At 35.9% G+C, this 13,371-nt stretch overlaps 1 protein-coding gene across 1 annotated transcript; it reads left to right on the top strand.

Annotated features, from left to right (window-relative positions):
- The first annotated feature begins 305 nt into the window (after nucleotides 1-305).
- Nucleotides 306-1,598, top strand: LOC120164582 (probable histone H2A.2). Its single transcript, XM_039174275.1, has 2 exons — nucleotides 306-600; nucleotides 1,111-1,598. Exons 1-2 carry the CDS (start codon nucleotides 412-414, stop codon nucleotides 1,324-1,326), a joined length of 405 nt encoding a protein of 134 aa, XP_039030206.1. The 5' UTR covers nucleotides 306-411; the 3' UTR covers nucleotides 1,327-1,598.
- Nucleotides 1,599-13,371: the final 11,773 nt, after the last annotated feature.

The following is a 13,371-nucleotide window of genomic DNA, read 5'->3' as shown; positions in this document are numbered from 1 at the left end:
TTTTAAAATTTGGGCAATAGTTTAGGGTTTCATGTTAAAATTAACAGAATAATTAATAATTTTTTTTTCTTAAGGACACTTACTCCATCCATTCCAATAAAATCCCAATTTCGAAGGAAAAAGAAAAAGTTCCCTCAAATTTTAACTAACTAAACTCCGCAAAAGCCAAAAATGCCGAAGCGGTGTTCGGTTCAAATCGGATCCGTTCCTTTCTTAATCGTCCAACGGTGTGTCCTTATCAATCCGCGTCTTCTCTTCCCATTGGCTAGTACCTTTTCGCTCTCCACTATATATAAACCTAAACAACCTTACATTCAGTCACTTAGATCTCCCTTTCTCCTTCGCGAGTGTTTCACTTTTACATTTTGGCGTATATTTTGAGAAGTTCGTAGTTTTAGTTGCGGGTCTAAAATGGCTGGTAGAGGCAAAACTCTCGGATCAGGGGCGTCAAAGAAGGCGACATCGAGGAGTAGCAAGGCCGGGCTTCAGTTCCCGGTGGGTCGTATCGCTAGGTTCCTTAAGGCTGGGAAATATGCTGAACGTGTCGGAGCCGGAGCTCCGGTTTACCTCGCAGCTGTTCTTGAATATCTTGCGGCTGAGGTACAATCATTTTCTTATCTAATTTGGGTTTCATCCGTTTTAAATTCGTAGGGATTAATGGGTATATATGTATTTTGTTTAAAAAATGTTCATTTGGTTTTTAGCCTAATATGGGTTCCCTTTAATTTCTGAGAAAACTAAATATTTTAATTCAAAAAATTGTTATGATAAGCTTCCAGCAAATTTCTTTTGAAATTGTCCTTTCCAAACGAATTATGGATCTACGTTCTAAAAAAGGATTTTCATATAAAAGGTTTATACGATTGGGTTTTCATTTTCGGATCTGTGCTTTATCTTTAAATTTGATATATATATATCAATTAGGGTTTATCTGCGTAAGAGATTGCTACTATTTCTCAACTTTAATTTTTTTTGGCGAAATTTTGTGTCCTTTTTAACAATTGGAAGAAATTATGGTTTGATCAATACGTAAAACTGCATTTTTTATTATTGAATAATCGTCTTTTCCACCATTTGTGATCCTGATGTAAAATGTGTGCTTATTTTTAGGTTCTGGAGCTTGCAGGAAATGCAGCCAGGGACAACAAGAAAACCCGAATTGTGCCTCGCCATATACAGCTCGCTGTTAGGAACGACGAGGAGTTGAGCAAACTACTCGGCGATGTAACGATTGCCAATGGAGGCGTGATGCCCAACATCCACAATCTCCTCCTCCCCAAGAAAGCGGGAGGCACCTCCAAGGCAGCCGGCGGTGACGACGACTAAACCCAGACTGTTTACCTTAGATTCATAAACCCGTATCCTCCTTCCTCGATTTGATTCCTCGATGGAACAATTCTAGAATTTTAGCTTTGATTGTACTCACTAGTTTCTTGAGGAGGAAGAAGAAAGAGCTTTTGTGGAATTGTAGTTTGTTCACAGTGTTTTAGTTAGGGTTTTTTAGCGTAATGTGAATATACTCTAATCATCTCCTACTTGCTTAATTACAAGACTCGTGACTTGTTTTCCCATTAATGACAAGCGCACTATTTTGTTGGTATTTCTTCATCTTAATGAACGATGATTGGTTGCTGGTTGAGATTTGCATTAATTGATGTCTGTTATGAGATATTAATGAAGAGCTTTGCTCTGCTCAACAACCTTGTGTATTCATTTTTTTATGTCGAATATTGCATTGAAATGTTTTGGTAAATGCCATCCTCCCAGTTGACATGATTCAATGGAAATCATGTTGTCATATTTCACTTTTTTTCCAAAGAAAATACAGTTTTCATTAGTGAAAATGGAATATTGAATTTTATATGCTTGATATACGGTTAACAAAATCGATAATAAGGTCTTCTTCTATAGTGTATAGTATCTCATATTTGGTTAGGTTGTGTATTTAGCCTTGTTTTTGTTTCAAGTTCCAGATAGAAAATTATTGGTTAAAAAAGAAAAGTCCTTCAAATTCATATTTATCATCTCCCCAATATATTTATTGTAGACACCCGTTTATCCGAGTCTTTTCTATTTTATTTTAATTAATTAATTATTATTATTATTATTATTTTGAATTTTACATATTACACTTTTGCAGGCCTTGAAACCTAACTCAAAATACAAAGGCCCAATCCCGGAGCCCAATATTCAACAGACCCATCAGCCAAACCTGAATCGGTCCAGGCCCAACACCCAAGCCTGCTAGGGTTTTATTCTCTTCAGCTTCCAGCCGCCCAAATATGAGCCGTTAGATTTAGACCCAAATCAATGGTCCAGATCAGAAGCTATTTAGGGTTTCTAAAACCCTAACCTTTCAGCAACCGTCGCCCTCAACAGAGGAAAGCCGCGTCGCCGCTTGGTTTTCTAGCTCCTACCAGTAACACTCCAGTTTCCCAGCCGCCGAGCCGTTCAAGCCGAAATGTCTCACGAGCGCCGTCGACAATCCTGCATCAAACAGTGGCCTATTCTACAACCATCGGTCAGAAAAGTAGAGAAAGATAATAAAATATATCAAGAGCAAATCTACACTATCCCGAGGTAATCCGGGTTGTACCTCAAGCTAAAATAGGGCATTCATACTCTATTTTCTCGGTAATACAAGGGCAGCAACAATCACATCCACCACGGACATGCAATCAGATAAAAACGAAAGAGAGGCAGAGAAGACGGGGCCATTCAGGTTTTCAAGAAAAAACGAGAGAAACCATAAGAAAAGAGGCAGAAAGGAAAAACACTGGAATAAAACAAGAAATGTAAGGAGAGAGAGAAAGTTCTTACCCTTGTTCGAACTGCCGTGAACCAAGGGTCGCCGGAGCCGAAAAAACCGAGAGGTTTCTTCACAAATCTATGGCGTTTGAGCCATTTTTAGGCCAAACTGAGCTCGGACCCACCTTCACGGGGAGAAGACACGTCAATTAGTGTCTTCCTCTCTCTTCCCCGACGCCGATGTACGGCGGTGGCCGCCGATCATCGACGGCCGACGAGGTTGAGCCCCACCGTGTTCTGGGCTTCGTTTGAAGCTCCCAGAATTTTCTCTCATTTCTCTCTCTTTCAAAACCCGGGCAAAGGAAACAAATGAGAAATGGCCTGGGTTTGGCCTTTTGTATGTGTGTTGAAACGACGCCGTTTCATGGAGGACCTGGGAGCATTTTCGCGCGTGGGTTGATTACCCTAAAGGTCCTTTCTATTCTGTAATCGCCTATTTTAATCATCAATACAACTTTATTTCCTTTTAATTCGAGCTCTTGTTTTGAAATGTTTCAATTCCGTCCTTATTAGCTTGTAATTATTTTATGCATATTTACGCTGAGGACATGGTATTTTCATTCATTTATTCATTAATTCTTAAGCATGATATGTTTTCATTATTTCAATTTTAGTCACTGATTTGATGTATTGTGTATTTTGGAGGTTATTCGAATTTGTCTCTAACATTTGTATACATTTTATTTTAGTTACTATTTAGTCTATGTTTTAATTACACTGTAAGGGTCCCCGTGTTTTGTAAATTTGTTTAAGGGCTTAGTGTATTTTTATTTGTTTTGTACTTCAAGTCCTATATTTTGTGAAGTTTACATTTTGGTCACTGGACTGGTTATTGTTAATATTTTGTAAAGTTTAGACATTGTACTCTTATATGAAACTTTATTTTGATCATTACTCTCATATTTTAGGTTAAATTTTGATTAATGTCTGTTTATCTTATTTTTATTATATTTTAGTCCTTTATCTGTTATGTGGAAATGGAAATTTACATATCTAGTCCATGAGATCTTCCTGATGTGTGTTTTAGTCATTATTCAGTTTTATTTTGGAGTTATTTGCTTGTTTGGCCCCTTTGTTATTATATAAGTGTGTTTTTTAGATCCTTGTGTTAAATATGTGTTTAGTATTTTAATCCTTGTGTTGAGTTTATTTTTTATGTTTTATTTTATTTTATTTACTTCATCTTTGTTTTTTTATGAACTAATATTATGGCATTTATACTTTATATTACATTATTGAATATTGTGTGTGAGTTCTTTGCATATTAATTAGACATTTCCATTGTTTTATTAACATTAAATTAATATATCATGTTATATATGTTAAGGTAGGATTTATGATCATTTGTATACGTGTAAGTATATAGATATTATGTATATAATACAATACACGATTAATTATGTTTATATTACAAGCAGTTACTGTACATTATGCATGAATATGATATGTTTCAGTTTTATATGCATATTTATACTAAAAATGTAAAAATATGCTATTAAGGTTTTTCCGAATATTTCTAGAATACGTATTTATAAAACGGGCGTGGAAAGTACTACTTGATCGAAGTGGTACAATCCAATACGACATTCGAACAGATACGAACTTAAAATAGATCTATTTTCCTTTTACTAATTAATTTATTTTAATAATGCAATGTGTGTTATTTTTAATTCACTATTTATTTCCTTTTATTCGAATGCAAACGTCAATTTTATTTATATTCGATTTGTATATTTATCAATGAGGGATTATTCTTTTATTGACAAGAAATAGTCGAGTTAGCTTTCCCGATGGAGGATTACTAATTTTGATATTTCTTTTCGAGTTAAAGAATTTTCTGTAATTAATTTAATTCGAAGCAAATTAATCAATGTTCGATAAATGGATCACAATTTAATTTTATATTCAATTCATCAGTTCCACCATTTACGACAACGCGTAAGCGACACAGTACCAATTTTGGGCGTTGTGGTGGTGCTAACCCTTCCCCACACGTAAACGACTCCCGAATCTATTCAAATGGAATCCTTAGTGACGCAGGCTATTTTTGTCTTAAAAAATAATTTTTCTTAAAATTGTTTTTAAAGACATTTTTAGGTATTCAACCTACCTAACCCAAAGGTCGATCCAAATTAATCCAAAATACCCCAATTTTTAAAATTAAAGTCATAATTGTTTTTAAAAAAATATTTAATTGTTTTATTAAAAAAAATGGTTATGACAGCTTGGCGACTCCGTTGGGGACTTTTTTTAGAGAGTCAAGTTGTATGTCGCTTACACGTTGTCGTTTTGGTGGAAATTATGATTTCGAGTCTTTAGTTAACTTATGATTCATTTATTGAAGTTTTTAATTGCTTCATTTTTTAACCGTCATACTAACATTTGAATTTTTTCTTTCAGATCGATCCAGGTTTTGTCGAGTTTTATTTTTTCTTTTTTTGAGTTAAAGGTAGGTACGTTCCTCCTCACACACATCACTGCATTTGCATAACATAAGTTCTAGACACGAGCTTCGATCCAAATTAGTTTGGGTGAATGCTTTACTCTCGTAAGAATTTATTCTTCGTATGAGTTTTAGCAAATAACCCATGGGATACATACATTATACCTTCGTAGGGATTTATTCCTCTTATGGGGATAAGGCAGTGAATCCCCTCGAATTGAACTCATTCCGTTCGAAACATGTAATGGGTGAGGATCGAGGGTTTAGAAGCCCAAGGGGGCACCAACATCAAGGACAATTAGAGCACCATTTCCTCATAGAGCCGGAACCCTGCATGTAGTGAATTATAGAACGGTCCCCTAGGTATAGTCATACCAAACCTCTGTTCGTCAGTAGGTACCCAAATTAGGTATACACAAAGGAGGAGTGTTTCTAAACCTTTCCATTTTGCTTTAAATTTTGTTAAATAATTGCATGCGAACTAGATACCATGAAGTTATGATTAATTTCTTGAAAAATCATTGTGGGTAGAAAGCATATCCGGGTAGGATTGCCATCTATTGAAAGCATGTTCGGGTAAATATTATGACAGGTTAAATGTTAAATTCATCTTTAAATAACATTTTTATCTATATCTATTGTCTTACCTGAACTAACTAATTTCTTTTGTTTGTGTGCTCTAATTTATTTATTCTCTTTTGTTTGTGTCATTTTGTCATCATTTTTTTGCATTGCATTGCATCATCATAATGCAAAAGTATTGATCCGTAAGGGAATATTCGAGAGAAAATTTTCTCAAGAAGAGATGAAAGTTTTCAATCAAACAGTCTCATATATAGACATGCATTAAAGACTAAAAGGATTTCAGAGTACAAGAATGAGATTTGTTCGAAGATTGTACATCATTCGAGATTGATATGATGATCCATTAATTTGAGGAATAATCCAACAGTGGAGTTTTATCTACAATCATATCATTGATAGTCATCAAGTAGCGACGCAATGGCTTCATCACTGCTGAGGTATTAACGGAGTGAGTTTACAGAGCATTGAGGGGGCATCAGTTCCAAATACAAAGATTCGAGACGAAGCAATGAGCTCAAAGATTGTGCAACATTTGAGATTGAAACGATGATCTATTGAGCCAAAGAGTAATTCAACAGTAGATTCTCATCTACGAATATTCCATCAGTAACTATCAAGGAGCGACACATCGACTTCACCACTGTCGGGGCAGTAACGGAGTTAGACTACAGAACACTTAAGGGGTATCATTTTCGAGGACGAAGATCCGAGACGAGGTAGTGATCCATTTCAGACTCAACATCTAAGCGAAGGCATGTTTGTAATGTGGATTGTCTTGTAATGTGAAGGCTTTTATTTCTGGAGAAAAATATTCTATGATATTCATCGCTTGGATCAACATTTTTGCATCTGCATTTGCATCTTTGCATTTTTGCATATGCATTTCATTATTCATAAAAACGTGGAACTAATTCATGGAGAATTTGATGGACGTGATCCTGATCACGTGACGACATTGAGAATCGAAGCAAGATTTGAACAAATTAGAAGCAAGAAGCTGAAGTCAATACGATGGAAGCTTGTTCGGCTGGTTATAGGACTGAGCCTTCCAAGATGATCCGAGAAAAGAGTCCTCATTCACTGAGGTCTACGATGTTGATCTCGTGTACAACTACCACATACGAAGCCCCGAACATTTTGCTGAGAAATTGTAAGGCACTGAAGCGCAAGATCCAAAACCTGGTTTACTCAGGGGCATGGACAATCAAAGATGGATGGGGGCATTGCATCTACCATTTACATCCATGGAGATTGTTTTGTTTGAACTCGTTTTTGTTCTGCCTTTTATATTTGCTTAAATTTTTTTAAATCTTAATATTTGAATTTATGTTACCTTCTAAGGTTGAATAATTGAACGAATTTTAATCTTGAGTTCTTTGAATATCAAATGAATTACATATTCTTTTAATTCTTCAAGAATTGTAGATTTTTAACATATGACAAGATTATACCTTTCTTATCATGTCCAACCCCAAAATAAAATCTCTCAATTTTTACCCAGAATAATTCTGATCACCACCAAAGAACCAATTTTTTTACATTCCCTCTCTTTGAGACTTTGAAACATTCTTTTCAAAATTGAAACATTGTATATATCCTTTCGATATACAAAAATCATACCCATGCATTTTGTTGAGCTAATAAATTCACACCATTGTCTTCTTACACGTCAAACCAACTTTTTCTACCAATAAGACCTACAGACATTGAGTACAAGATGTTCACTTGAACATGAAATTTCCCACAAGAAGAAACAATGTGGGACATCTCGAAGCGATCTTCTGAGGATGAGCGAGCAATTGAGACATTCTGAGAGCAAGAAGCAGAATAAGAGAATTATTTCAAAATAATTCTATAATGCATTAATTACATTGTTTTCATGTAACTAAAAATTAAACTTGAAAATCTATCCCCCTAGGGATACCTCTTTTGCAAGGACTTCTGTGTATGAGATGATGAATGACATTCTTTCTTTATCCCTTCACAAAATGAGAAAATATATCCCTTGTGTCTCATTTGAGCCTGAATTATGTTTTCTTCTGATTCAACCATAACCAAGGATCACCCTCTACACTGGGGGGCAAGATTGAGGAAATCTACTCGCATGAGTGAAGACATCGATTCAAAATAGATACCGAAAGGTGAACCAGATGCAGAGTACAAAGAAAAATCAAAGAAAAATAGCAAAAGAAAAAGAAAAGAAAAAGAAGACAAAAGCACAAAGACAAAGAGTCCCTTGACTCAAAGGACGCATCAAGCTTCAAACTGTGAGATTGATCAAGCACAATTATTCCAGAATCACTTCACTCGAAGATCATGAAGCATCCAGAGAAAATCAAGAGAAACACATACGAGAAGATTCAAATTGAGCAAGACAAGATCGAAGGCATCAGAGTTAATTGATCCTTGGTTCAATCACCCTTAAACACTTGTTTGGGCCTTTTATCCATTTCTTTCATAACCGTGAACCATGGCCTACATTACGTGCCTTAAAAGTCCATTCTAATCATACATGGATTTCTAAACAGAAGAGACTATCTTCAGATTTCATCCCACTCATCAGGATTAATCTTTTATTTATAAAAAAAGGTTTTTCTAAAAACATTAATGCATGATAGAAAAAAATAACAAAGGGGGTTCAAGACATAAATTTTGAGTAATGTCTTGAAACCAAAGGAGGATTCGAGTTGAAAACCTGAAAAGGCGGCTCGAATATAAGACTATTGCATAGGAGGCGATCACACAAATCCCTTGATGAGGCATCGCACAACATGAATGAGAACATGAGAGCTGGGAGTCGGAGAACACTTCCAATAAATGAGTACATAAGTTACTTCATCAGATCAGTGAACATCAAATATATGAGAACATCACACCTTTGACCAAAGACAATAACCTGAGACATTTTTTTCATCATTTCCTTACTTAACCATTTCTCAAAGATAGCATTGATCTTGACACTTGTCAAATAACTATAATTTATTGAAGGATTAACATTATAAATAATTCTTTGATATCCAATGAACTCTTGTTTTATGAGTTGTCAATTGTGAAACCTCGAAAGGGGCAATATTTTCAAACTTTTGATTAAACATTTTTCAAAACTCTTTTGATAGATATTTTCAGACTTTTAAAAATAAAAAGAAAAAGGAAAACATTTTCAAACAAGATAATCTCTCTGGAGGCATATCTTGGAATTCAACGAATATCTCTCTGAAGCTCAAGATTGAAGCTGGGGCAAGAGAAAGCTAATTTTTGGACAAAATTTGATGGGACAAACAAATGGTCTCAGGTTAAGGAAATGCAGACAAACTGAATCAATGATAGAGTGAAGTCTGATCTTGCAACCATTCTCCTTCCCGATCGAGAAAAACATACATCAATACATACATACATCAACACATACATATTACATGAGTTTTGCATCTTCGCATCAACATTTATCATCATGTGCAATAAATACTTTGTTTTTCCCTCTCATGAGGATATGTTAAAAAAATATCACTTGAAATCTTGTCTTTGTTAAAGACATTTTCCCCCTCTCATGAGGACAAATTCAAAAATTCATCAAATCAAACACATCAAATAAATTTTCATCTTGGCATCCATCATAACATCCAAGATAGGCAGTTATAAATATACCATTTCGATCTTTCATGAAATAAAAGCTCAAAAATGACCAAATGTTTTCGACCTGAAAGAACAATGTCATCCACAGATTTGACTTTCTGAAGTCAACAATCGTCTCTTCTGAAGATATTTCCATCAGCAGGAACAAGCAGATTATCAGTATCCTTTGAGCTATTTTTTTTCTGGAAACAAATCTTTGTCTCTCTTGAGACAATTTCTTTAGAAAAAATATTTGAGTTTGTTTCCTTTGAAACAAAATTTTTTCTCATTTAAGACAGTTTCCTTCGAAAACAAATCGTCTCGCTTGAGACATTTTTCCTTTGAGATACAAATTTCGAATTTGCTTCAAATGAAACACAATTAATCTCACTTGAGATTGTTGTTTATTTCAAAACAAATTTCGTCTCACTTGAGACATTTTCCCTTAGAATACAAATTTCAAAGTTGTTGTACTTGAAACAAAATTAATATCGCTTGAGATTTTCAAAGTTGATTCGTCTCGTGTGAGACAGTTTCCCTTTTAAACATAAATCCTGAAATTGTTTCCCTAGAAACAAAATCGATAATATTTGAATCTTTTTCTCTTAAAATGATTTTTGTCTCTCTTGAGACAGTTTTTTTAAACAAATCTATTGAGTCTGTTCTTTTGAATAAAAATCTTTGAGTTGTTTCTTTTGAGAAAAAAATCTTTGAGTCTGTTTCTTTTGAAACAGATAATTTCGTGAAAAAATCTTTGAGTTGTTTCTTTTGAAAAAAAATCTTTGAGTCTGTTTCTTTGGAAACAAAATTTTGTCTCTCTTGAGACAATCTCTTTTGAGAAAAAAATCTTTGAATCTGTTTCTCTTAAAACGAATTTTGTCTCTATTGAGACAATTTCTCTTGAAATAAATCTTTGAGTATGTTCCTTTTGAAAAATCTTTGAGTTTGTTTCTCTTAACAAAATAATCTTTGAGGCTATTTTCTTAAAAACAAATTTTGTCTCTCTTGAGCCAGTTTCTAATGAAAAACCAACCTTTGAGATTGTTTCATTTAAAACAAATTTCGTCTCACTTAAGACGTAACCTATCTTTGAGTCTGTTTCTTTGGAAACAAAATTTTGTCTCTCTTGAGACAGTTTCTTTTAAGAAAAATATTTGAGTCTGTTTCTTTGGAAACAAAATTAATCATCTTTGAGTTTGTTTCCCTTGAAACAAAACAAATATCTTTGAGATCATTTCCCTTGAAACGAATTTTGTCTCCCTTGAGACAGTTTCTATTAAAATCCTATCTTTGAGTCGGTTTCCCTTGAAACCATTATCCCTAAAGATGGCCAGTCATCCTCATCACGTAGGAGCCGTGTCACCCCTAGATAACCATCCATCCTCATCGCGTAGGAACCGAGTTATCACCCTTCCTAAAGATGGCCAGGAACTCTTCATCATGTATGAGCAGTGTCATCCCTCGACCAGATTTTCTCATCACGTAAGAACCGTGTCACCCCTAGATAACCAGCCATCCTCATCGCGTAGGAACCGAGTTATCACCCTTCCTAAAGATGGACAGGAACTCTTCATCACGTATGAGCAGTGTCATCCCTCGACCAGATTTTCTCATCACTAGGAACCGTGTCACCCCTAGATACCAACCCCATCATCGCGTAGGAACCGAGTTATCACCCTTTCTAAAGATGGCCAGGAACTCTTCATCATGTATGAGCAGTGTCATCCCTCGACCAGATTTTCTCATCACGTAGGAACCGTGTCACCCCTAGATAACCAGCCATCCTCATCGCGTAGGAACTGAGTTATCACCATTCCTAAAGATGGCCATGAACTCTTCATCACGTATGAGTAGTGTCATCCCTCGACCAGATTTTCTCATCACGTAGGAACCGTGTCACCCCTAGATAACCAGCCATCCTCATTGTATAGGAACCGAGTTATCACCCTTCCTAAAGATGGCCAGGAACTCTTCATCATGTATGAGCAGTGTCATCCCTCGACCAGATTTTCTCATCACGTAGGAACCGTGTCACCCTTAGATGACCCGAACTCTTCATCAAGTATGAGCAGTATCGTCCCTAAAAATCAACATTATCCAATTTCTATGTGAAAAGGGGAGAACCATACAAAAACGTGTTGTCTTGTCGTCTTTGCCCTATTCTTGTTAACACAAGAATGTGCAAAGAGGGGCAGTTGTAGACACCCGTTTTTGTCCGGGTCTTTTCTATTTTATTTTAATTATTATTATTATTATTATTATTATTTTGAATTTTACATATTACACTTTTGCAGGCCTTGAAACCTAACTCAAAATACAAAGGCCCAATCCCGGAGCCCAACATTCAGCAGACCCATCAGCCAAACCTGAACCGGTCTAGGCCCAACACCCAAGCCTGCTAGGGTTTTATTCTCTTCAGCTTCCAGCCGCCCAAATCCCAGCCGTTAGATTTAGACCCAAATCAATGGTCCAAATCAGAAGCTATTTAGGGTTTTTAAAACCCTAACCTTTCAGCAACCGTCGCCCTCAATAGAGGAAAAGCCGCACCGCCGCTTGGTTTTCTAGCTCCCACCAGTAACACTCTAGTTTCCCAGCCACCGAGCCGTTCAAGCTGAAATGTCCCACGACCGCCATCGACAATCCTGCATTAAACAGTGGCCTATTCTACAACTATCGGTCAGAAAAGTAGAGAAAGAAAATAAAATATATCAAGAGCAAATCTACACTATCCCGAGGCAATCGGGAGTTGTACCTCAAGCTACAATAGGGCATTCATACCCTATTTTCTCGGTAATACAAGGGCAACAACAATCACATCCACCACAGACATGCAATCAGATAAAAACGAAAGAGAGGCAGAGAAGAGGGGGGTCATTCGGGTTTTCGAGAAAAAACGAGAGAAACCATAAGAAAAGAGGGAGAGAGGAAAAACACTGGGAATAAAATAAGAAATGGAAGGAGAGAGAGAAAGTTCTTACCCTTGTTCAAACTGTCGGTGAACCAAGGGTCGTCGGAGCCGAAGAAACCGAGAGGTTTCTTCACAAATCTATGGCATTTGAGCCATTTTTAGGCCAAACTGAGCTCGGACCCACCTTCATGGGGAGAAGACATATCGATTAGTGTCTTCCTCTCTCTTCCCCGACGCCAGCGTACGGCGGTGGCCGCCGATCATCGGCGGCCGACACGGCTGAGCCCCACCGTGTTCTGGGCTTCGTTTGAAGCTCCCAGAATTTTCTCTCCTTTCTCTCTCTTTCAAAACCCGGGCAAAGGAAAACAAATGAGAAATGGCCTGATCTTTGGCCTGGGTTTGGCCTTATATATGTGTGTTGAAACGACGCCGTTTCATGGAGGACCTGGGAGTATTTTCGCACGTGGGTTTATTACCCTAAAGGTCCTTTCTATTTTGTAATCACTTATTTTAATCATCAATACAACTTTATTTCCTTTTAATTTGAGCTCTTGTTTTGAAATGTTTCAATTCCGTCCTTGTTAGCTTGTAATTATTTTATGCATATTTACGCTGAGGACATGGTATTTTCATTCATTTATTCTTAAGTATGATATGTTTTCATTATTTCAATTTTAGTCATTGATTTGATGTATTGTGTATTTTGGAGGTTATTCGAATTTGGCTCTAACATTTGTATACATTTTATTTTAGTTACTATTTAGTCTATGGTTTAATTACATTGTAAGGGTCCCCGTGTTTTGTAAATTTGTTTAAGGGCTTAGTGTATTTTTATTTGTTTTGTACTTCAAGTCCTATATTTTGTGAAGTTTACATTTTGGTCACTGGACTGGTTATTGTTAATATTTTGTAAAGTTTAGACATTGTACTCTTTATTTATGAAACTTTTATTTTGATCACTACTCTCATATTTTAGGTTAAATTTTTGATTAATGTATGTTTATTTTATTTTCATTAT

This window comes from Hibiscus syriacus, unplaced genomic scaffold (genome assembly GCF_006381635.1).
Source record: "Hibiscus syriacus cultivar Baekdansim isolate YM2019G1 unplaced genomic scaffold, ASM638163v2 tig00111540_pilon, whole genome shotgun sequence".
In the NCBI taxonomy this organism is placed as follows: Eukaryota; Viridiplantae; Streptophyta; class Magnoliopsida; order Malvales; family Malvaceae; genus Hibiscus; species Hibiscus syriacus.
Note: the sequence above shows the minus strand (reverse complement) of the source record. Positions and strands in the feature narration are given on the sequence as shown.

What these genes read in the sequence shown, in the direction of transcription:
- LOC120164582 (XM_039174275.1), top strand. Translation starts at nt 412, where the DNA reads ATGGCTGGTAGAGGCAAAACTCTCGGATCAGGGGCGTCAAAGAAGGCG. An exon ending in TTGAATATCTTGCGGCTGAG is followed by an intron (nt 601 to 1,110) that starts GTACAATCATTT and finishes GCTTATTTTTAG; the next exon opens with GTTCTGGAGCTTGCAGGAAA.